Source organism: Bubalus kerabau, chromosome 21 (genome assembly GCF_029407905.1).
Source record: "Bubalus kerabau isolate K-KA32 ecotype Philippines breed swamp buffalo chromosome 21, PCC_UOA_SB_1v2, whole genome shotgun sequence".
NCBI lineage: Eukaryota > Metazoa > Chordata > Mammalia > Artiodactyla > Bovidae > Bubalus > Bubalus kerabau.
The window spans coordinates 48,841,354-48,866,667 of NC_073644.1; the positions used below are offsets into that span (position 1 = coordinate 48,841,354).

Sequence of the window (25,314 nt, forward strand, 5' to 3'; positions counted from 1 at the left end):
CACCCAGGCTGAAGAAGCAACCAGTGTGAAGGCTCTGAGGTGTGTTCATTGTGTTGGAGGAACAGCAAGGCAGCCAGTGTGCTAAAGTAAAGTAAATGAGAGAAAGAATGTCTGGAGAGGAAATCAGAGAGACAAGAAACCAGCCATGCAGAGTCCTGTAGGCCACTGTGCATACTGGCTTTTCCTCTGAATGAGACTGGGAGCAGCTGGGTCTGAGCAGAGGAGTGATATGAGCTGACTCATGATTTACAAGAAACAGTGGTAGCTGTTATAAGAATAAGCTGGGGGTGTGGGGGAGGGAGGGCAAAAGCGGCAAGACAAGTCAGGTGGCTACTGTGATAATCGGTGAGACATGACTAAAAATGAACTGCGGTGGCAGCAGCGAACAAAGTGAGCAGAGGCTGGGTTCTGGAAGCAGCATGTTTCACTAATCCAAAGGATGCACGCCCTTCACAGTTTAATCTCTGCAACGAGAATGTGCATCAAGACTGATAACATCATAATCTGGTGGCATTTTTTTCTTTCTTGCTGCTGAGTCACTTCAGTCATGTCCGACTCTGTGCAACCCCATAGACGGCAGCCCACCAGGCTCCCCCGTCCCTGGGATTCTCCAGGCAAGAACACTGGAGTGGGTTGCCATTTCCTTCTCCAATGCATGAAAGGGAAAAATGAAAGTGAAGTCGCTCAGTCGTGTCCGACTCTGCGACGCCATGGACTGCAGCCCACCAGGCTCCTCCATCCATGGGATTTTCCAGGCAAGAGTACTGGAGTGGGTGGCCATTGCCTTCTCCATTTTCCTTTCTTAGTGGTACACAAAATGTATCTTAGGTTTGCTGGAAGATGGCGTATTGAAAGAAAAGATGACAGAATTGACCATTAGATTGGATGTGCTGTAAAAAAAGAAAAGTCAACGATGACACTAGTGCTCTGGCCGGAAAAACGGGTGCTTACTGACACTGGGCAGACTGGGAGCAGTTTGAGAGGTGGGGAGAGTGAGCCCATTTGGGGAATATTCAATTGTAATGGTCATAAGTCATCCAGTGCTGCTGAGTTATATTCAATACAGCTGGATATATTCAACACAAGCTTAGAAGAACGGTACGAAACGGAAATAGAACACAGAACTTTAACCATGTTTAGATGATACTCAAAGACATGGGAATGGGTGAAATCCCTAGAAGTAAGTTTGGAGAAAGGGGTCCAGGGATGAAGCCCTGAGGCATTCCAACATTAAGAAGTCTAGGAGGTGAGAATGAAACAACCAAGGAGGCAGAAAATGAACAGCCAGTGAAAGGAACAGGGGAACGTGGTATCCTGGAAGTCAAACAAAGAAAATGCTTTAAGGAAAAGTGACCATCCGTGATGAAGGCTGCTGTATGAACTGTGTGACAGATGAAGCAAGATGAAGACTCAGAGGTGGCTCCTGGATTAGTCAGTAGCACAAAGTTCATTAGCAACTTTCATTCTTCAGAGCTGTTTGGGTAGTGTTGGGAGGAAAAGCCTGAGTGCGGAGAGTTCAAGAACTCCAGGCATCCTATATCATTACCTGGCTTTATGAATGTGATGGATATATATCTGAAATAATTAAAATCAACTATGCTTTACAAACAAAAGTACAGAAGGAGGGGAAGTTTTGTAGTTTTTTGTAAGTTTTCTTTCAAGGTAAGGGAGGTTGGATGAAATAACTATGTTTTATATACACCATAAAAATCAAAAGATTGATGATACAGAATCCTCTTGGATGTAAGTTAATTCAATGAAAAGCAGTACATTTCTCAGAATTTACTCTTATTTGATAATAAAAAAAAAACCTATCTTTCACACAAATGAATGATAATGCTTTCCCAATTCAAATACAGGAGCCATTGATGAAGTCTGCAATTTTCTGGTATTTTATAGAAATCAGAATAAGAGTAAGTAAGAGAGAAAACAGGGAAATAATAGTGCAAGAGAGCTACTGCCAATTTTCCACAGCTACATGACAATTTCTAGGCAAAAGTTAGGAAGTAGAAGAGAAGAGAGTAAAAGAGGGGAAAGATCCTGTATCTTCTTCGACTCCTTCTCTCTGGCCAAGGTCAACCCAACTGCTTTGAAGATCCTGACTGCAAGAACAATTGTCTAGCAAACCAGTTAAATTTGAGATAATTAACCAAATATTCTGACTGGAAGTATTTATTTAAAATTCCCATCTAGTAGATGGTGAAGGAAATAATTCTTACTTTTATGACAAATAAGACATGAACTGTACCAATAAAATACCCACCATCACAATTATACATTGTCTGTGACTAACTGGGGCTAATAGATATACCAAGAGCAGTATTACCTGATCATATAGCCAATTCGCTTGACAAACTGCCTATAGCGTGCTCTATTGAAGGTTTCTAGCCCCACTGCCAGAAGTTCCACTAAGGAGTTAGCAAAGGCAAAAATTTTCATCATCTCTTGAGGTCTCGTTGTTTCGGGTAAATAATCACCTAAAAGTTCATCAAAGAAAAGGAAAAAAATTGTAATTACAATGGAAAAACACTGAAAGACATGGATGTCAACATATTATGGAAGAAACAAAGTCAAGGGAGAATCCTATGCTCTGGCTCCTATACCACTGTGAAATGGGATGAAACTTGAGATGAAGTACAAAACCAAAACCATTTATTAAAGCTGGGAGATGTGCGAGCTAGTCGACCTTTTGTATTTAAGCACCACAGAGGAAACTACAATCACAAGAGAGGGGAAAGAAGCCTCACCACAGAGACACAATCATCTCTGCATAGTACAGCCAGGCATAGGGGAACCCAAAATCAGGAGCCCACTCAAGATGTAAGACCTGATGCTAAGTTCCTGTGTTTGAGCTTGCCACTGCCACATTTTATATAAGACAAAAGAAATTAGTCTACCTTTTGCTTTAAACCCAAGAAGATGTTGAAACAGTTCATGAAATGGGAACTGTGACAGAAGAATAACCAAGTCATCTTCATTAAGGAGAATCCAACTGGTCTCAGGGTCTTCATCCTAAGGAAAAAGATGCAGTCTTAACAGTTGATTTGACGAGATGACACCATGGTACAGAGTTACAGGAGCTGCATTATCACAGGTCTCAGGGGTACACAAGCTGTATTCTCATGAGTCCTCATGGACTTCTCCAGGACAGAGATTTACTATCAGTCCTACTAAATGACCTATAAATCCCCTAACACTGCAAGTACAATTTTATGTGTACCAAGTCATATCCATTCTTCAGTGGCTGAAACTGCTCTCATTAGATTTCTATCCCAAAGAAGATGAATTCCTCTAGAATAGGGATCTTACTGTAAATCTCAGTGCTTTGACAATATCAATTAAAGAGCCATGCACTCAAGTCCAAGTTATTTTACCTATAAGCCTCTTCTTTCCCCCAAATTAAAGTTTACTGCAATAGTCAACTGACTTATCAAGAAGCAATTAGCATTTGCCTTGGATATCTGAAGTTCTGTCATCAATCAGAACCACTGAAAACAGGATAAAAGTAACAGTAGTCATACACAGAGCTCACATCCAGGAAATAGTTGGGGGGTTTTATTCAACTGTTGTTGTTTAATTGCTAAGTCAAATATGACTCTTTTAGAGACCCCAAGGACTGCAGCCCGCCAGTCTCCTTTGTTCATGGGATTTCCCAGGCAAGAATACTGGACTGGGTTGCCATTTCCTTTTCCAGGGGATCTTCCCAACCCAGGGATCGAACCCATGTCTCCTGCACTATAGGTGGATTCTTCACTGAGCCACCAGGGAAGCCTTTTTTGTTTGATACACAGCATTAAAGTCTCCTTAGAAACCAAATTGATTTGTGACCTAAGATATGCTACATTCAAAAGGGAATACTAGAGCTTCCCTGATGGTCCAGTGGTTAAGAATCTGCCTGCCAATGCAGGGGACACGGGTTCACTCTCTGGTCCAGGAAGATTCCATGTGCCACAGGGCAACTAAGCCTATGCTCCACAGTAGTGAGCCCAAGCTCTAAAGCCTGCTTGCCGCAACTACTGAGCCTATGCGCTACTGAAGCCCGAGTGCCCTAGAGCCTGTGCTCTGCAACAAGGGAAGCCACTGCAATGAAGAGCAGCCCCCATGTGCTGTAACTGAGAAAGCCTGTGTGCCACAACAGAGACCCCGCACAGCCAAAAATAAGTAATTTTTAATTTTTTTTACTTAAAAAAATGGAATACTGTAAAAAGACCCAGAGATCCTGGAGAATTATCACCTCAATTTCAACAAGGGTCTAATGCAATTTATTAATAATTTCCTGAAGCCACTCAGTTCTACCCTCTTACACATCCTAAACAGTTAGCAAATAAGAGCCTCAGAAATTCCACCCAGAGCAGTAGTTCCCCGCTCTGGCCGTACATCACCATGGAGGCTTTAAACATTTGGATAGCTGGGTATAGACTGGGGCAAAGTTGCCCAGGTGGTCCTGATATACAGCCAGTGTCAAGAATAATCACTGATGTGGGTGATGCATGATGCCTTCCCTCTCAGCCTTTTCTGAGTCAACAGCACTGCCAGCGTTCCCACCCTAGGTTTCTGAATCCACTCAACATCCAGTGAGAGCTAAGGCACCATTCCCGAGTCTTTAACCATTACCCATCTTTGGGATTAAATGCAGGAAACCAACAGGAAAAAAAGACTCCTCTCTCAGGAGAGACCAGTCTTGGGGGGTGGAGGGTGGGGGAGAGAAGGAATCCTGCTCCATCACAATCTTTAGAAGACCAATTTGCACCTGAGAAGCTCTTTCCAGAAGGACTGTTCGGTCTCTGCACATCCACATCATTTACCACCATCTTCCACCTCCCACAAATCCCAGGAAGAGCACATTGAGTGTGAAGGTGCTCCTGCTTCTGAATGAACAGCTGGGTAAATACACAGACATGATCCCACAGCTGCCACGTGTCATTCTAAGGCGTGTCCACTGAAAATTCTCAACTCCTTTTAAAGAGAAGGTGTTTTAGTAAATTTAGTTCCTAGCCAATCCTGGACAAGCATGTCAAATCTGGATTTGGACCATAAAGACACACTAGGACAGGCAGATAACTAGCTGGAAGGGGAAAAAAAAATGTTTACCAATACACTAGCCATGTATAATAGTAGAAAGAAAAATCAATAAATGTTATCTGAGAAACTGGATTTTGATCATTAAATTCTCACTAAAAATAGGAAATTACTTTCAAATGAGAAGATCTAGGTAAGAAAGTTTATAAGTGTTAAGACAGAACCTTGGTAAGAAGTGAAAGTGAAAGTTGCTCAGTGGTGTCCAACTCTTTGGGACCCATGACTACACAGTCCATGGAATTTTCCAGGCCAGAATACTGGAGTGGGTAGCCTTTCCCTTCTCCAAAGGATCTTCCCAACCCAGAGAGTGAACCCAGGTCTCCTGCATTGCAGGCGGATTCTTTACCAGCTGAGCCATAAGGGAAGCCCACCTTGGTAAGATCTAGCCCTTTATTAGAAAGGCTCAGAGTATCTGTAGGTGAGATCCCAAGCCCAGAAAATGGATGCTACATAAAAGAAAACCCTAATAGAAAGAGTATGTAGTATGTGAACACTTCCAGGTCCAAACTCTCCCAGCTATGCAGTGATGGTCTGGAGAAGGGAGGCAGCAGACACTGGCTCAGCACAAAGGCTCAAGACTTGTGATTTGGGACAAATTCCCTCACCCTCATCCTGCACCTGTTTTCTTATCTCTAATATGGGATGAAAACAGTACTTACCTCGTGGGGCTGTTGGGAGAATTAAATGGGCTAATACAAAAGAGGCGCTTAAAATGATAGTTGGCACATGAGAGAGCGCAGAAATAATTCATCAAAATGCTGCAGATATGACGAGTTACCTCTTCTCCCCCCTCGTCTACTAGAGTCCACGTCCCGGACACAGGCCCCGAGGAGGACGGATTCCGTTCACTGGGCTTCATGTGGCACAGGAACTCGGCTCGGTTTCTAAAGAACAAAGGAAACCGCTCCAATCACATAAACATAAACACAGAGAGCCCACCACGTGCATTCTGGATTGTCCACTCACCTTGAAGAAGAGTTGACATCAACGCAATCTCCAAGTGGTTTGAATCAGAAAACAAGAAATAATAACTGGCTAAAACTCAAGGAACCAAAGCTTCACTATCGGTGATGTAGAGACTACGGCCCTCCTGGGTCAGTAAAGAGAAGCGGCTATGCCAGCACAGCGCCCGCCTCCAGTGGGGCCTCTGCACACCCAGGACTGCGTGGTACCCGAGTTCTAACTGGCCCACAAAGTGTTCAGGAAACACGCTTAACTGAATAAAGGATAATCTGCAGGTAATGCAGAAGCTGGCTGGGGGGAAAGCACATCTAAACACATGTGTAGGAACAGTCTCTGTATCCAGGCGGTGAGAGAGAGGAATCTAGGGGAATTCCTGCCGGCCAGGCTTTCACATGGTGCCGGCTGGACCTAACAAGTCAGTGTAACCACACAAGTTCCTTCTCTGAAACCACCACGCGGTTCTCAGCTCTCTGGTCCTCCTCTCTGACCTGACCCTGAGAATTCATCCATTCCATTCTTCCACCAGGAGCTCTCCTCCATGACTTCCAGCTTCCAACCCGAAGGGCTCCAGCCGTAGAGCTCCACGTGTCCACTGGTACCTGTCACTCAGACGTGTCCTCCCCTAAACCCCAACGACCTCAAATCTTCCTCCTTCCCTGACAGCTCTCCTTTTTTCTTTTCAGTCTCTGAGGGCTGCCAACAGCCTCTCAGTCAGTCAGAATCACATTCTACAGAGGTAGGTCTGAGCCACCCCTTTCCCACATTCTCCTTATTTAATCAGCTTCTTAATTCTTTCCTGGGAAGATGACCTTCAGTTTCCCACCTTCTCCTTCCCACTGCTATCACCTCAATTCAGGTTCGGGAAGACAGGCTTTCCTGGATCAAGAGCCCGTGGTAGTAATACAGTTCCAGGTCACCTGGACTTAGGCTGCCTTCTCCCCATGTAAGGATGTGCCCTCTAGATGCTGGACTGGGGGCTCCAGAGTCAGGAGAGCCAGACCTCTGCAACCATGACTCAGTGAAGCAGAAGTGCATCTTCTACCTCCAGTCCACCCTAATCTTCCTTAAATACAACTTCTACCCATGTTCAAAAACCCTCACTTGCTTCAAAAGCCAGACCATTTCAAAACTCTCTTAATTTCTAGGTCTTCTATAATCCGACTCCCCCCTAGCTGTTCATCTTTATTACCATCTCCCACACACCCCTTCACTGCAGCCCAGCTGGCCTCCGACGTGCCCCCTGCACAGCTACGCTTCCCTGCACTCTGGGCCACCGCTCCCTTCTCCCCCTGCAGTGCCCTCCCTACTCCTCTCCCGCCGAAATCAGTTCCAGTCTTCAAATCCAGCTCATTCACTTGGAACCCTCTGACTACTCCACTCTACTCTTTACTCATTTCTACTGCATCAATTGTGTGTGTGTGCAGCTGAGTTGTGTCCGACTCTTTGTGACCCCATGGACTGTAGCCCACCAGGCTCCTCTGTCTATAGGATCCTCCAGGCAAGAATACCAGAGTGGGTTGCTATCTCCTTCTCCAGGGGATCTTCCCAAGCCAGGGATCAAACTTGTGTCTCTTGTATCTCCGGCACTGGCAGGTGACTTCCTTACCACTGGCGCCACCTGGGAAGCATCGATCATAGTTCCATACATTTTGGCACTTGAATCTCTTTGACTGTGCTTTTTTACCTTTGCCACTAAATCTCTCCTTCGAAGGAAAGAAACTTTTTTTCTCCCCACAGTACCACAATGACATATATGGCCAGAATGGCACTTCCATTAAAATGAGGCACCCAGAAAAGTTAATCCATTTAAAACAAAAAGCAGTTAAGAGGGTCACTTGGGGACAAAGGGTATTAAACCCCAAGAAAAGCTGAATTGTTGAATTCTGGAATGCTGACTCTTCCCTTAACAATTGCATGGATCTGGGCAGTTTAGGAAGCCAATTGTTTGACAGAACATTTTAATTTCTACTTTACAAAGCTCTTCCACACTTACTTGACAGGAGACATCAGCAGGGCAAGGGACTGCATAAAATGAAAGACTCCTGATGGGTTATTCAACACTTTGATCTGAAATCAGAAAAGGAAAAGGCATACTGCAGAAAACCAACAGCCCAAGTAGCCATAGTCTTAATTCACCAGCATTCTGACAAGGGAGCTGTTAAGAAGACAGAGGTGAAACTGGCTCCTCATCCACAAGAATGAGAACACCTCAGGGGTTGCCTGGCAGTACTGACTGGGCTCGAGGCACTCAGAGAACAGAGGCAGCTCAGTCCCTTACATCAATTATCTGAAATAATATGGGAAAGAGGATTATACTGCTATTTTAATCCAAAGATGAGATTTTTTTTAAAAAAACTTCCTTCTATAAAACGATTCAAATTTCTTGCCACCAGAAATACTGGAGAAAAAATAAAATGGAGAAGGAACCTGGCACACGTTTGGCTCCTACCAACCCATCTGAAGGGGCTGCGATGAGTAACAACACAACCCTAAGGCAAGCAGCAGAGAGGAGAAACCGTAAACCATACAATCGATGCCTAAAGTGATCATGCGGACGTGAGATTTCTGCTAGTATTAAAGAACTCTGAGATGCTGGTGGTTTCTTTTTTATCTGCACCACCTACAGTGTAGGATGGATTAATTAAGGAATATTGAATTTATTGAATATTCAATGTTGAATATTGCGGAAATAAGTCCTAGCAAGCCTTCCTGCACAGAAATCTTACAGGATTAAACACTACTGAAACTACCATGCCACACTACAACTAAATTTCTGCATCTTTACCTTAATTTCATCAATTTTCAGTGGCCCAAGAAGGTGCAGCATAATAACTCCTATACAGGCTGGATATATCCTAATAATTTTATTTTAAGTATCAATATATTTTAAGTAGGCTTATTTCTGAAAGCAACTTCCTCAGGAACAATGTTTAACAAAATCTCCCCCATTCTCCTCAAAATTAGAAAGTCATTCATCATACCTGGATGAAAGGAATAGCCCATTTACTAACACCAGCTGGGCATCGAAGAATATGGTTTAGAAGGAAGAGGTGATCTCCAGGACAGCCCACTCTTTGTAACACTGATACCTGAACAACAAAGGACGCACAGTTTTACTGTTTATTAACGATTTCTAGGGGCCTAGTGCAATCATTTATCTGGTATTTAAATACATGTGATCTTTCAAAAGAGTAACCAGACATAAGATATACCATTGACTGGTTGAGTTTCTACACGGAGGTACAGAGGACTAAGAATCTATGAGCACTTTGATAAAAATATCATAAGCAGTTTCTCTGCAAACCCAATTTTTAGTATCTGGCAAATTACAAAACATTAATGTTCCTGGCCATATATGAATAGACATAAGTCAAGTAGTTTAATCTAGTTCCAGTCTGCAAGTTTCTCAAATCCAAGTATGCTTAGAACCTAAGTCCATATCTAAGAACTCTAGGATGAACCTAAAAGAAACACCCAAGGGAGCACCATTGAGAAACATAATCAAGAAACAACCCCTCATCCCATAAGTCACCTAGTATCTTTCCTAAATTTCCTAAAACCTGATTCTTTTCCCTTAAAAAAAAAAAAAAGTAAGTACAGCACTAACATATGATTAAACAAAAGTGATATGAACAACAAACCTATATTCTGAATACACTTAAATTTAGCATACTTCCCACATTTCCATTTCTTCCAAAACTGAAGACCAGAGCTCACTGAACATAACGTTTATCAGAGAGAAAAGCACTAAGTGCTTGATAAGGCGCTAGAAGGATAATTCATTTCTGTGTGTCATGAACAAAAGAAAGTCACTGACGCATTAAACGAATTAGCTGAATAAGCTGTTGAAGAAAAAACTATGAGGACCTAAGAGATAATTCTTAAATTATCAGGGAAATAATAGAAAAACTACCATGCCTATTTCCTTACCAATTTCTGCAGCCAGAGAAGGACATCGTCATGGAACTGAGCATCTTCATGAACTCTCCTGGTGAACATGAACAAGACACTAATGCACTCCTTCAGCTGACACAGGTCAGAGGGAATGCTCTCCACCTGTTTAGAAGCTGTAAGTTAAAGACAGGATTAACTGAATCCCTTATAAATGGTATCGGGGAGAATTTTTAGTGTCTCTTCTTAAAAAACAACAACGAGAATAAACTATTCAAAATATTTAATTCAGATGAACATCCAAGGAGGAAAGCTACATCAAAATATGAATTTCCACTATAGAAACCGAAAACAAAGTATTTAACTTTGTGAAGTAGTTCAGAGCAAGAAAAAATTAACTTCATCAAAATTTATTTTTTATTTAAACATCAGCAGATCTCTGCCATCACCAGCTCTTTGATTAGTTATGAAAACCACAAGGGGAAGAATTTCTTATCTAAATGATTCAAATATCTCTCCAAGAAATAAAAATTGCATAATTAACACTTTACACATTATATAGTAAAGGCTAATCTCTTAAAATCCAAAATAAGACTAAAAATACAAAACATTATAAACGTTCTGATGAAAATTAAACAATCCAACAAAATGGACAAGCAAAAATAAAGTGCAATAGACAGAGAATGAAAAAGGGTTCTAGGTTTTAGAATCAGAAACTGTACTTGGACTTGAATTGGTAACAAGCACATAAATTAGGACAGTAAGAGACATTAATGATAAAAAGCAAACTTATGGCTTCCTAGAGAAGCCGAGAAAGACAGTCCACAGGGAAGGGAGACCTGGCACTGCTTTCAAGAAATGTTATTAAGGTAGGTGTCAACCCTAACCTGTACTGGGAGACGTCACGTAAGACAGCAAGCACAAATGGTGGTCCCTTATAAATATCAATCAGCACACAATCAATTCGACCAAACCGTATCCCTCAATTCTCTTTTCATTTTAGACCACAAGAGTGAGGCTTTCATTACTTACACACCTTGGCCTTCCTGATGAATTGCTAAAGATCTCAGAACAGCCGAACTATTGAGTAATGAGTAGATGTAAGACTCCACTTGCAACCGTGAGAGCACAGAAGTGTAAGAATGCAGAGCCAGGGTCTGGTGGAGGTGCTCGGATTTGGCATCAAACAGTTTCTTTAGCTCAGCCAGTGCATTTTCATTCATCTCCACTCTCTGGTAGCGATGATGGCCTGAAACTTTCACTTGATCTGCACAGATACCCTAGCAGTGGACAAAAGGGTAAGATGTAAGATATGAAGCCGGTTACCTTCGCTCTTGATGTAACCAGGCAATTGGTATATGATACACAGGCTTCAGGACATCTTCAAAGAGCTTAAAATCACAGTGAGGGAACAATACTACCACATAGAAAACTATAAAACTAATACATAACCAGTTGCCAAGGAGTATAATGCCAATCACAAAGGCATCACGAGTTCAGAGAAGAGAAACCCTAAGATGAAGTAGGTAGGGGAAAGATATAAGAAAACAGAAAATCTTAACTTCTACTTTATAAACAGTGAGGTCAAGGTGATATCCCCTCAACTTCAAGAGACCTCAAAACATCTCTGAACATTCCCTTATCATTCTTTGTGATTCTGCTCAAAAGAAACAAACCTCTCTCCTTTCCAATGTTAACCCTACAGCTGTGTTCTTTATTTTAACCCCTTTCTCAGTATTTTCAAAAGTCTCCCTCTCCACGGGCTCCTTCCTACCTACAAAGAGATACACAAGTCTCCTAAGGAATGAAGATTAGGGATGGGGGAAATCACACGTTTCTCCCTGCTATCTCCTCCAGCTTTCCTTCACCACCAAATTTGTCAAGAATGAGTACAAGGTCAGTGTGAGTACAAGGAGCAGACTCCAGACCTTGATCGCATCACAGGAAAAGGAGTTACACTGCAAATACCCCGGTTCCTGCAAACTTTACAGAACACCAGTCAACACACCTGGACAGACAACTGTTCCTCCTTGAAGTGCCACAAGCGACTTTTAGCATTTTGGCAATCAGATGTCAGAGCAAGGAGCTCAGCTTCAGCCAGCAGCAGCTGCTTCCTACAGCGTGAGTAGTTCAAAAGTAACTCATAAAATTCATGCCTGTCCTGATGAGCCATGCTGTCAAATTCTTCTAAATATGATTCGACATTTTCCAGCCATGAACCAGGCTCAAAGATCTTTAGCTGTTCTTTAGTAAATGGTACTACTTCTGGTTGAGATGGGAGCTCCGGGTAGAGTCGCTCATTACGAAGCAAGGATTTCACTGCCACCAAAGCTGGTACATCCCCAGCAATTTCAGTTGGCAACTGGGGATACAGTTTTTTCACTCTAGGTGGCTGAAAAATGTCTTTAGCTTCACAAGAACTCTGCAAGCCAACATTCTGTAGCACCTTTGAAGTAAGACCCAAGGCTTCTTTGTCTTCTTTCCTATTCTGAGTTTCTCTGACCTGCAAATTTTCCACTTCCTGCTGAATATAAGAAACGTTAGATTGCTGTATGCTTTCTGAAGTTCTACATTGTACCAACGTATCTTTCTCCATTTCAGTAAAGTTCTTGGGGGTTTCTACTGTGGTTCGAACACTGCCTTCAGGATCAACCTTCAGCTCGACTGCATCGTCCCCAACACAGGCTCTGATCTCCTGTCCCTCCTTTAGACTCTCTGTATTACATGTCAGAGTCTCTTCATTGCTTAGAGTTAAGGAGGTGAGTGGTACATCAAACATTTCGCTCTCATTTTGTCCACTAGCATCATTCTGGAGCTGGGAATCGGTTAGCTCCTTCAGAGCATCTCCTTTGAATTCACAAGCCGGAGTAAGGATTCCCAGCTCTCTGGAGGTTTGTGGAAGGGAGACTTCATCAGACTCTTCCCTCTGAAGGGTTTCATATTTCTTCTTTTCCTAAAAATAAGATGAATAACGTGAAATACTTTATAATACAGCAATAACATGCTTTCAACATGAGGAATTTTTAAATTGTATTAAAAAATCTAAACTCACTTCCTAAGCAATGTGCTTCATATTTTGTATTATTCAATTTTGAGAATGTTAAATTTGGGAGATTCACTAGTCTAATCCCAATAGAGGAGGACATGAAATAAGCAACAAATTATGAATTAAGATGGGAGGAAAGGTCTTAATTAGGCTGTTCTGCATTCTGCTCGTGGTTAAATAAGAGACAACCGTCTCCAGTATCTTAGGCTTCAGTAGGCTGTCATCTTAACAAACATGTTTATTCAAAATTTAGGCAGAAAATGTCAGGGCAACTTGAGCAATGAAATAAATAGCTATAATACTGGATTATCACCCTCAGACTAAAATGTATATTCATGAGCTTATACATACTTATATTATGTATTTTTTTCTTAATGGAAAAGTGGTAGCATTCTTCCTCACAGAAGAATTCCAATTAAAAAATGTAGATGGAATGAGAAAAACAGAAAATCACGATTAAAACACCATGATAATAACTGCCACAGGCAGGAGGCAAGATCTGCTAATGAATGGTAGTAAACATTTAAGCAGAAACAGAATATAGTCTCAAAGTATCCCCTAAATATTTAGTCATTACAAAGGGAAAAACAGTAAGCTTCAGTTGAGAATCCAGGCAGACCACACTTTAACCAAGTGATCAGGGTTATTATAAGTAATACCTTCCCATATTATCGTCTGAGAAGGCTGATCACCTCTTCTGTACCCTTTCTATTAACATATAACCTCAATCTAAGCATGAGAAAACGTCAGACAAAAACCCCAATTAAGGGAACGTATACAAAATAACTTAAGTGCTATGATCATCAAAGACAAGACAAGACTAAGGAACTATCAAAAGACTGGAGAAAACTATGGAGACATAATAACTGAATGCAATGGAGGATCCTGGACTGGATACTGAAACAAAAAAAGGACAATAGCAAGAAAACTGTTGAAATCCAAAAAAGTTCTGTATTTTTGTTAATAGCATTGTACCAACGTTAATTTCTTGGCTGCAATAAATGTCCTGGAGCATAGAATTTACAGTTACATAAAATAAAAGAAGATTCTGGATGAAAGTTCAGTATGGAACTCTCTGTATTATATTTGTAACTTTTCATTAAATCCAAATTTAACTTGAAAAAAAAAAAACCCAAATCAAAAAATCTTAACCATTTAAAAAATAAGATAAAATAAATTATGGTTTTTTCAAACTGAAGTATCTCTGGTATTAACACACAAACTAGATACACAGGAAACAAGGCTGGATTAAAAAAAGGAGAAATATGGAGAAATTTATTATTTATTTAAATAAAACTGTTACATTCAAAGAAACTAAAAAAGGACTGAATCACTCAAATACTTCCCTTTCACTATGAAATTTTAAGAAAGGCAAAATGATAGTTACACAGTAATAACTGATTATGGATTATGCTATCCTGCAAATGTCCAGCAAAAAAAATAATAAAAGCTGACAATAACCAAAATGTAAAACAGTCACACCCACCTAATATTAAGAAGAAAAGACAAATGTTTGCGAAATGCAATTTGAGCTCAGCTTGCTAGTAATGAACTACTAAATGTTTACAAATAGTAGTGATCCAAGAAGCAATGTGTCCCTCCACAACGGCTCTAATCCACACAGTGCATGCAAAGCACTGTGTCAAAATGCCTCAAGTCATGAACAGCAGGAAAGCATTATGTGATTATTTATAAGAAAATGAAAAAGTGGATCCAATTACACTGCAATGATGTTTAGCACACTGCTATAAAAAACAGGTTTGTCAGACTGAGAAGTCAGAAAGAGAAGACTAGGAGGGGAGGCCAATGGTTACCACAGTAGAGAAATACTGGTGTACTCATCAGGATAGAGGCTATACTTTAGTGAGTTGAACAATAATGACATGAAATTAAGAAAACAATTTAATTTATAACAACAAAATACTTAAAGATAAGTTTAACAAAAGAAGTGTAAATTTTATCTTCTGAAAATTACAGAACAAAATTTGAAAGGAATTAAAGACTTAATAAGGGAAAACATTCCATATTCATAGATCAGATCACAATACTGTTAATATGGCGATACTCCTAAAATTGATATAGAAATTCAACACAACCTCTATCAAAATCCCAGCTGCCATTTTTGCAGAGAATGACAAGATAATCCTTAACCTTTTAAGGAAATACAAAGAACCCAGAATGGACAAAACAATCTTGAAAAAGAATGAAGTTGGAAATCTCATACTTTGCAATTTCAAAATCTACTATAAAACTACAGTAATAAAGACATGTGGTTCTAACACATGGATAGACAAATAGATCAATGAATTAGAAATGAAAATCCAGAAATAAACTCTTATTGATACATTTAAAGTCAACTGATTTTCAATGAGGATGCCAAGAAAGGACAGCCTTCAACAAATGGTGCTAACAACTGGATATCCAAAAAATAAAATTAGATCCTTACCTTATATCATATACAGAAATTATCAACAAGGATCACAGACTAATATAAGAGCTAAAACTTTTAAACTTTTCACACACACAAAAAAAAGGAGTAAACCTTAATGACCCTGGATTATGCAAAGCCTTGTTAGACATGACACCAAAAGCACACAACACAAGAAAAAAGCAGACAAACTGGACATCATAAAAATTTTTAAAGTTTGAAAATATGAAGACAATGGAAAGACAACTCCGCAGAATGTAAGAAAATGTCTTCGAATCCATTATCTTATCAGGGGCTTATATCCAGAATTTTTAAAAAGTAAACATGTGTTACTCAATAATAAAAAGATGAACAACCCAATTTAAAAAGAAGTAAAGGAGCTAAACATTTCTCCAAAGATAATACAAACAGCACATAAAAAATTGCGCAACACTATTCGTCATTAGAGAAATGCAATAAAATCACAATGAGGTAATACATCACACCCACTAAGATGACTAAGGTCAGATAATAATAAATGTTGAGAAGGATGTAGAATAATTAGTACCCTCACATACTGCTAGTGGGATGGTAACACAATGCTTCCTCTACAGAAAAGAGACTGGCATTCCTGCCCGTGGTGATGGTGACCCATCCCCTGTGATTATCCCCCAAACCACTGAATTACACACTTTAACCAAGTACAGTGTGTGAATTATATCTCAACCAAGCTGCCAGATGAAAAGATGAAAGATTTTAAAAACTTAAAAGACTTGAGAAGTAAGTGAAAAGTATGGAATTAGAGACTGGAATGTGGAATAGAGGGAGAAAATTTTAGTTCTCTTTGCTAAAACTGTTAGAGACCTTTGTGGGTGTTACATGCTAACCTGAAAGAGGATAGGAAGCTGGAAGTAGGCCCAAGTGGGCCATGTGGTCAGGGGCGCGGCAAACAGACTCACTTCCCTCGACCCGCGGGCCACCTCAGGCTTCCTCTGCAGCCTGTCCTTCAGGTAGTTTTAAACCTCCCTTTGTCCCTTGCTGCCCACTTCTAACCCCACCAAACCACTTCCTCTTTTTCTATTCCACCACTGTCCTTGCAATTTCAAATTCTTCCTCTCCGCTAAACAGAATGAAGTCTCCAGTTGCTACTAACAAACCTGCAAGTTCATTTCCACCAGATCTACCTTCATGGGAATAATCAAAACCAGAAGAACAGATACTGCGGTTAGATCATCAAAGAATTTTTTTAAAACCTCTGAACCCTCCCAGGGAGGAACACATGCCTTTGGGCTTTATTTCTCTTGGGAGGATATAGATCATCAAAGAATTTTTTTTAAACCTCTGAACCCTCCCAGGGAGGAACACATGCCTTTGGGCTTTATTTCTCTTGGGAGGATAACTCAGTGCTTCTCTGTTTAATTCTCCACCTGTGTTCTTACAGAAGTTAGGTCCAAGAAGGAATTACCCTGGAGTTGCTCCAGGGAAGGAAGTAGAGGAAAGGAGAGAGAAGAAGCTGGTCATTTGATTCAAAGAACGGATTGGACATATCAGAGAAGGCAGGAGGGAAGGAAGGATGACCAACTGTGAGAGGCGCACCTGTTTGAGAGGGTGGCAAAGGTCTGCCCCTGCCCCTCACAGACCCCTGGATAGGACAGGACCTCTGGGTGCGTACACTGTGATCACCACCAACGCCAGGGCCCCTAAGCAGTGGTGAGTTCCCGATGGCTCAGTTCACTTCTCCAAAGCACAGAACAGGGGAGCAGGTCCCGAAAGGTCCCAAGCCTTCAGCCTCTGCCCCACCATCAATTCACCCAAACACCATTATAAGATTGGTCTCCTTAAAACAATCAACCCCAAACACCACAAAACAATCATGGCTCTCCACTTAATTAAAGACTGCCTCTTAACTCTGGTGCTCAGGGCCTTTGATGATCCTTTCTCAAGACAAAACTGTCAATGACCACATCAAGCCTTCCGCCACACATGTTTACTCTGAACTCTGCAGTATGTACCTACCATCCAGTCCTGGTCACAAGCCACCACATAGGGTTATTTATCTTTACAGTGTGTACCCCAAATAGACCACAAGTATCCTCAGACCAGGGACTGTATCTTAACCTTTTTGGATCTGATCTGCCTCTGATTTTCGACACTTTGTTCAATACATATTTATTGAAATAAAAATGACAACTCATAATTCACAAGAATTTATTGAGTACCAACTGCATGCTGAGCTCCTAAGTACTAGAATCCTAAAATGAACAAATTATCCAACAAATATTTAAAGTTACCACGTGCTCTAGCACATTCAGAAGTTTATTTTTATATGCCTCCCAGAAAGCAAAGGGATTAGCCAATGAATCCAGAGGAAACTGAAGTTTTATGCCAAAACCTGAACATATTCTTACACTTAAAACACAACATTTCATTTAAAAATAAAAAAGAAAGCCAACAATTACTTTGCCTACTTGAGTTAACCAGAACATGTTGCATATATAACAATCATACAGATGATAAAATAAAAGTCAAACAGAACTCCACACGTATCAAGTTATCCGTAAAAAATTAGAGCTTAATTTTATTTTAACCAAAAGACATGTTTCTTACAACTGAAAATGGCCTAGAGATTAGAAAGAATCTATATTTCTTTATTTTGATCTCTAAGTTAGATACAGGTAGAGAATCAATTTTAAAATAATTCCACAGGAGAAATCAAGAAGTTATACAGAAATGGAAGAGTTGTTAATAAACATAGAAAATATATATATACTTAACCATGTGTGTGGATGGGTGCATGCATAGTTATGTCCAACTCTTTGTGATACCATGGACTGCAGCCCACCAGGCTCCTCTGTCCACGGAATTTTCCAGGCAAGAATACTGGAGTGGGTTGCCATTTCCTACTCCAATAGTTAACCATACATTGTAGTAAATAAGTCTTGGAGTGTTGGCATATGTGTAGGGGGAAAATCCTAAAGAACATAACAAACTGCTCCAGTTATCTCCAAGAGACAGAATTTGGGGCCTTTCATTTCTGTGTTGTACATTTCTCTCTCTCTCTGTGATACACTCTCAGATACACACTTTTTTTAAGCAATGAGCACTTCTGTAATCAGGAAAGAAAAGTGATTTTTTTTTTTTTTAAGTTCTGGAAAATAAATGGGAAATTTCCATACATCACTTGCAGTTCTTCCACTTTAAACTGTACTAAGTTAAAAAAAAGAAAAAAAAATACAGCCTCTTTCTATCCTTCAAACTATTGATGAGCTACTTCATAAATGATAAAGGTTCAATTTTACACATTACACAGAAAACTTCTGGGGGATCCCTTTTAAGTGCAGGCACAGTTTATCATGAATGTCTATATCCACAGCACTTAGCACAATGCTGGCGCAGAAGAGAGAAACAGGGCTTGGACACACGGGTCCAACTATAACATCAAGAGCCCTCAGGGCAATTTTACCCGCTCTCCTTGGGATGTACAAGAATGCTTTACAAATAAAAAGGAGAAAGATGGGAGTTACACATTTTGCTATGAATACAACATCTCTCAGCTACCATTTCTTTCATGTTGCTCTTAACAATCTTACTTCACGTATCCACAGCACTTTCTATGCTTGATCTCTTCCTCCTCCTCTCTTACACATGATTCTCTCAGCTTCTAGAATCCCACAGTCAGTTAAGGGCATTGGGAACACATACTACCTCACATCATACTCCTTTGTTGGTTTCTCCACCTCTCCCCAAGCTCTTAAAATTGGAGTGCCCTTGAATCTCTTCTTGTCATCTTTTTATACTACACTCACTCCTAAGGTAACTTAACTCAGACTCTAGTTTTCAATAGCTCGTAAAAGACAGCTTCAGCCTGGAGCGCTCTCCCATACTCTAGATTCACATATTCAACCCAACTGGAGGTCTAATAGACACTTACTTCAAAATTAGCATGTCCCAAACTGAATTCCTCATCTGCCCCCAAGAGCTGTTCTACTCACTGCCTCCTCCATTTCAGAGTCATCCTTGACTGTTTCCACATTCCACATCCACACCCCAACAAATCTTCTTAGCTAGATATTCAGAAACCCCCAGATTTCAAACCTTTATAATCACTTACACTTTAAAACTCCAGACCAAGACACCATCACCTCCTGCCTGGATCACAACAAAATCTTAGATGGTCTCTCTACTCCTCCTCTTGCTCCATTATAGACTGTTCTCATCAAAGCAAGCACAGTGAGCCTTTAAAATGACTTTAGTTATATCACTCCTCCGCGTGAAATCCTGTGTGTGTGTGTGTGTGTGTGTGTGTGTGTCACTCAGTCGTGTCTGACTCTTTGCGACCCCACCAACTGCAGCCCGCCTGGCTTCTCTGTCCATGCAGTTCTCCAGGCAAGAACACTGGAGTGGCTTGCCATTCCCTGAAACCCTGGGGCGACTGCATGTGTCACTCAAAGTGCAAGCGAAAGGCCATTCAAGTGCAGGCCATTTTCACAGTGGCCTACAAGCCCTTACTCGACCTAGCCCTGTGTCACCTTTCTGACTTCATCTCAGCTCCTCTCCCCTCACTCACTCTGCCTCTCACTCACCCTAACCACACTGCCTCCGTGAAGTCCCCAGGACAGCACAGACATGCCACTGCCTTAAGGCATTTGCCCCAACTGTTCCCAAGATCCACATGGCTAACTTCCTCATCTCTTTCCTGTCCTTACTTAAATTTCATCTTCAACAAGGACTACCTTGACAGCCTATTAAAAAATCACAACCCATCCTAATCTCTCATCAGTACTCAACTCCTTACTCAGTTCATTTTTCTTTTTCTGTAGCCCTTGTTATCTTCTAATATGTGATGTACTTATTTATTTACAGAGTTTTCTGTTTTGTCTTGTTTCTAGAACACAAGCTATGTTAAGGCCAGGTTCTTCTTTTTTTCCCCCCTGTTTACATCTCAGGCTTCTCTGTTGGCTCACATGGTTAAGAATCTGTCTGCAATGCAGGAGACCCAGGTTCAATCCATGGGTCAGGCAGATCCCCTGGAGAAGGGAATGGCTACTCACTCCAGTATTCTTGCCTGGAGAATTCCATGGAAAGAGGAGCCTGGCGGGCTACAGTCCATGGGGTCGCAAAGAGTCGGACACAACTGAGCGACTATCACTTTCATTTACACCCCAAGTGCTTAGAAGAATTTCTGGGACATAGTGGGTGATCACTGAGTAGTTTATTCAGCAAAAACAAAATATGGATCTTAGGAGGCACAAAAGGAGCTCAACAATATAGAGCATCCCCCAATTTCACTTCTATAATCACTCATGGGAGGGAGAGACTATAATCACTCATGGGAGGGAGAGACTAAGAGGGAGAAATCATCTAGGCCAAGGAGTAGAGAGGATGGGGACTGCAAAGGTCTCTGCTTCTGGTATCAGTTTTCTGGGACACATCTCAGTCGGTCCTTAGCAATTACAATATGCTGTTACTATTAATGAGTTGCTAGCATTCAGAATTTAATACTAACTTTAAAAATACTTTCCATGACTATAAAATACACTGCTTCTGCAGAGGAAGTTCAATCTAAAAATCTATTGTTGTCGACTTCCCTGGTGGTCCAGGGATTAAGAAACCACCTGCCAATGCAGGGGACATGGGCTGGATGCCTGGTTCTCCAGGAAGATCCCACATGCTGCCGAGCAACTAAGCCTCAGCACCACCATTACTGAAGCCGGGGAACCTAGAGCTCATGCTCCACAAGAGAAGTCACTGCAGTCAACAAAGCATAGCCCCCGTTTGCTGCAACTAGAGAAAGCACAGAAACAAAGACCCAGTGCAACCATAAATAATAAATAAAGGAAATCTACTGTTCTCAACCTACCAAGATCAATGAAGTCAAGGTGAAACTTGTCAGGACTATCTCTTATGTACCAAGTGACAAGCACCAGATAACCACAAACAAACAAAGTGAGGTCACCTTCCAGATGATTAACATTAAGAAATACAGGTCAGCTGCTGTGTCAGAAGCCACTCAAACTATCTAAAGGCAAAAGCACATGACACTACTCACTTCCTGAACCACCCCCTTAGAACTACTTTATATGGTTCCATAAATAGTCACCAAATTATACCATAATGGTAAAGGACTTCATTACTGTTGGGCTTCAGGATCATAGCCAAACCACAACCAGCACTAAGAAATAAATCTGTTTACTCTAAAAGAAGAATTCATTTTCTAGACTGACAGGTATGAGGGCCTTGCTGGTATCGTGGACTTTTTCCCATTTGTTTTCTCACACTGCTGCTGCTGCTGCTGCTAAGTCACTTCAGTCATGTCCGACTCTGTGCGACCCCGTAGACGGCAGCCCACCAGGCTCTGCCATCCCTGGGATTCTCCAGGCAAGAACACTGGAGTGGGTTGCCATTTCCTTCTCCAATGCATGAAAGTGAAAAGTGAAAGGGAAGTCGCTCAGTCGTGTCTGACTCTTCGCGACCCCATGGACTGAAGCCTACCAGGCTCCTCCGTCCATGGGATTTTCCAGGCAAGACTACTGGAGTGGGTTGCCATTGCCTTCTCCATTCTCACACTACCTAGAGGAAATTTCCCAGAGTACATTCTTCTGAGCCACAAAGCTTGGAAACAATATTCTTCCATACTGGTATTTTTTCCTTTATTCAACAACCATTATCAAATGCCTACAAGGGCTGTGAAGGGTACTGGGAAAAAGACAGGTCCCTCCCTAATTGAGTTCACAGTCTAAGGAAGAAGAGAGATGTTAACAAAGTAACTACAAGTGAGACAAGTGACAAAGAGAGGTGCAAAGCACTACTGGGGTGGGGGGATTATGTGGGTAAAGAGGGAAGTACTATTCAAGCAGAGACCTCATGAATGAGCAGGTGAAGAGGGACTGGAAGAAGTGTCAGGGCACAGGAAACAGTATGAGCAAAGGCCCTAAAGCAGGAAAAATGAAAGCCACTCAGTCGTGTCCTACTCTGAGACCCCATGGACTATACAGTCCATGAAATCCTCTAGGCCAGAATACCAGAGTAGGTGACCTTTCCCTTCTCCAGAGGATCTTCCCAACCCAGGGACTGAACCCAGGTCTCCCGCATTGCAGGTCAATTCTTTACCAGCTGAGCCACAAGGGAAGCCCAAAGCAGGAAAGGACATGTATGACTGAGGGTCAAAAGAGATAGTAGTGAAGACCTGAGGTTGAAGAGAAAGACAGAATCCAGACCAATCAGGGCCTTGAGTCCATACTAAGGACTTTGGATTCTTAGCCTCTGGATGATAAGAAATCTTTGAAAGGTTTTTAAGAAGAGTGATCATTTTGAGGTTTGTTAATAAAAATATCAGTCCAGCTTTAGTTTAGAGAATGGGAAGCAAGAATAAATTTGGAAAGGCCATTTTAGCAAAAATCCAAGAAATCATCCTTGAAGGATGGTGGACTTAGGATGGAAGAGAAATGGGCAGAATCAAGAGATCAATTACAAAATATAATTGGCAAAATTCAATCCCTGAAGAGATTTGAAAGGTGGCTAAAAGCATGTCAAGGACTTTTGGTTTTGGACAAATACCTCTGGAATGAAGTTGTCCTTATAAACATTAAAAGATAATAAAATAAATTTATTCTTCTGTAGAGAAGTGAAGTGAAAGTTGCTCAGTTGTGTCTGACCCTTTGCAACCCCAGACCGTCTACGGAATTCTCTAGGTCAGAATACTGGAGTGGGTGGCCTTTCCCTTCTCCAGGGGATCTTCCCAATCCAGGGATCAAACCCAGAGCTCCCGCATTGCAGGCAGATTCTTAACCAGCTGAGCCACAGGGAAGCCCAACTTCTATAGGGAAGTTGCCCACAATATGCCAATATAAAACGAGCAAATGACTTTTCATGATGGATTTAAAAGTTTGGTTTTTAATTTTTATTTTAGAAACCTTGTTCTAAACAAAAGAACTTGACAGAGAATTCTCTTAATAAGTATTTTTTAAGTATTTATAACATTGTATCTATAGATACATATGGGCTTCCCTGATGATTCAGACGGTAAAGAATCCACCTGCCATGTGGGAGACCTGGGTTTGATCCCTGGGTTGGGAAGATCCCCAGGAGAAGGGAATGGCTACCCACTCCAGTATCCTGCCTGGAGAATTCCATGGACAGAGGAGCCTGGCAGGCTACAAGTCCATGGGGTCGCAAAGAGTCAGACACAACTGAGCGACTTTCACAGATACATATAGATATGTAGAACAATTACTAAGCTACTGGATTGAGAATTAAGATTTCTGGTTTTACCTTGAGTTCTCTTACTAACTGTATGACTTACGGCTTATCACTTAAGTTATCTAGGCTTTAGTTTCACCATTCATTCTGAAAAAAACTATAGATTGAGAATTAAGATTCAGCTCCTTGTAGATTGATGTTTACATCTTGTACACTACTGTATTCTAGGTTCAGGGACTGTATGCTGAATGGCTGACGAATGGCCTTTTACTTTCTCGTCCATTTAGACAGCTCGGTACAATGCAAAATTATTTCTCTTAAAAATTTTTCTGGAATTAGGTAGCAAAATGGCTTTCTCACCAAAGAATAACTCCTCACAGACATGAGATCACTGATGTGCATAAAATCATTTACAGCTTATTAAATACAGTATCTCTGAACACCAATCTCCTGTTAAAATCTTTTTCTCATAAGAAATTCCTATTTTGGTATTATTTTTAAGTCACACCTGCACTTGTAGACATCACCTACTTGTAGAAAAGGCAATATCCTGTCGTTTTAATACTATCCTCATTATTTCCTTAATATAAATTCAGTTTCAGGTAAGCCAAAATTATCTATGTCCAAGCTATTCTCGCACAGCATTTATCCTGTTCACTGTAAAACAAACGTCATTCAGAAAACATATGGGAACAAAATGAAAAACCAGACTGCACCTAAAAACAAGAAAGATCAACTTTAAAACCACACTAATACCACACGTTAGCATAATCCAGGAAACCCAGAAAATTCAAACCCGTCCCTGTTGTGTGAACCCCTCTCTGATTTCACTTCTGGTCATTCACGCCCCATCATAAACAGCCAGGATAATGAGAAATAAACAGCAGCAGCGCCACTGTCATCTTACATTTTTAAACTGAAAAGCCGCATCACTACAGTCTACTTTCTGTCTCCCACCGTAAAGTTCTACCCGAGGATACATTCGTGGAACAGCGGTCCCTTTTCTCTTAATGCGGAGACAGGCTCAAAATATTCACAAGTTAAAAAGGTGAAAGTCAATCAAAGCTGAGCCTAGGAAGACAAAACTTGCTTCCCAACCGAAATCCAGACCTAGATGCGGGAAGTCAAGAACGCAGCAGAAAACCAAGCACCTAGAAAGATCACAGGAGGAAAAAGAAAAAACAGGCTCCTGGCAAAGTCTGGCAGGAGGACGTGAAGAAGGAACAGAGGAACAGGTCTGGTGTCAATGGGTAGAGGGATCAAATATGGGAAGGTGGGAGCAGAGGCTGAGAGGGGCTCAGGGGACGGGCAGAGTTGGCTGGAGAGGCCGAAGAGAGGAAAAAGGAGACAGCACGCAACTGCCAGGGGCTGGGCAGAGTGGGGTGGGCGAGTTCCCCTCACCTTGGTTTTAGTCCGGCTGCCCTTGGCCTTGGCCCGGCGTGGGGGCCTCACTGCCTCTGCCATAGACCCTGCAACGGCTCAGTCGCTGCTTGTTTTTGTCAAAACCCTGCGCGGTCCACAACCTGCCGACTTCCGGCCTCCAACTGTCACATGATCGAATCTCCACCACTCCCGGAGAGGGGCGGCAACTCGAAGCCTCTACGGGCCGCAACTTAGGACAAACCACTTCGGGAGGCCTTTTCACAGGAGGATTATAGCCACGCCCCCTTCCATTCAGGCCCCACCCCCTAACCCGCGCGCAGGGCCGCCTGGCTCCGCCCCACTTGCG

General features: G+C 41.5%; 1 protein-coding gene across 2 annotated transcripts in view; it reads right to left on the bottom strand.

The window, feature by feature from the left end:
- EPG5 (ectopic P-granules 5 autophagy tethering factor) overlaps positions 1-25,130 on the bottom strand; it is a 127,564-nt gene extending 102,434 nt beyond the window's left edge. For both annotated transcript variants that reach the window (XM_055559455.1, XM_055559454.1), the window contains exons 1-9: positions 24,987-25,130; positions 11,942-12,886; positions 10,970-11,213; positions 9,973-10,109; positions 9,024-9,131; positions 8,036-8,109; positions 5,858-5,963; positions 2,898-3,012; positions 2,327-2,477 (exon numbers count right to left, since the gene is read on the bottom strand). In XM_055559455.1, coding sequence (XP_055415430.1) covers positions 2,327-2,477; positions 2,898-3,012; positions 5,858-5,963; positions 8,036-8,109; positions 9,024-9,131; positions 9,973-10,109; positions 10,970-11,213; positions 11,942-12,886; positions 24,987-25,049 — 1,943 coding nt within the window. In that variant the 5' untranslated portion in view covers positions 25,050-25,130. The remainder of the gene's footprint in view (positions 1-2,326; positions 2,478-2,897; positions 3,013-5,857; positions 5,964-8,035; positions 8,110-9,023; positions 9,132-9,972; positions 10,110-10,969; positions 11,214-11,941; positions 12,887-24,986) is intronic.
- Positions 25,131-25,314: the final 184 nt, after the last annotated feature.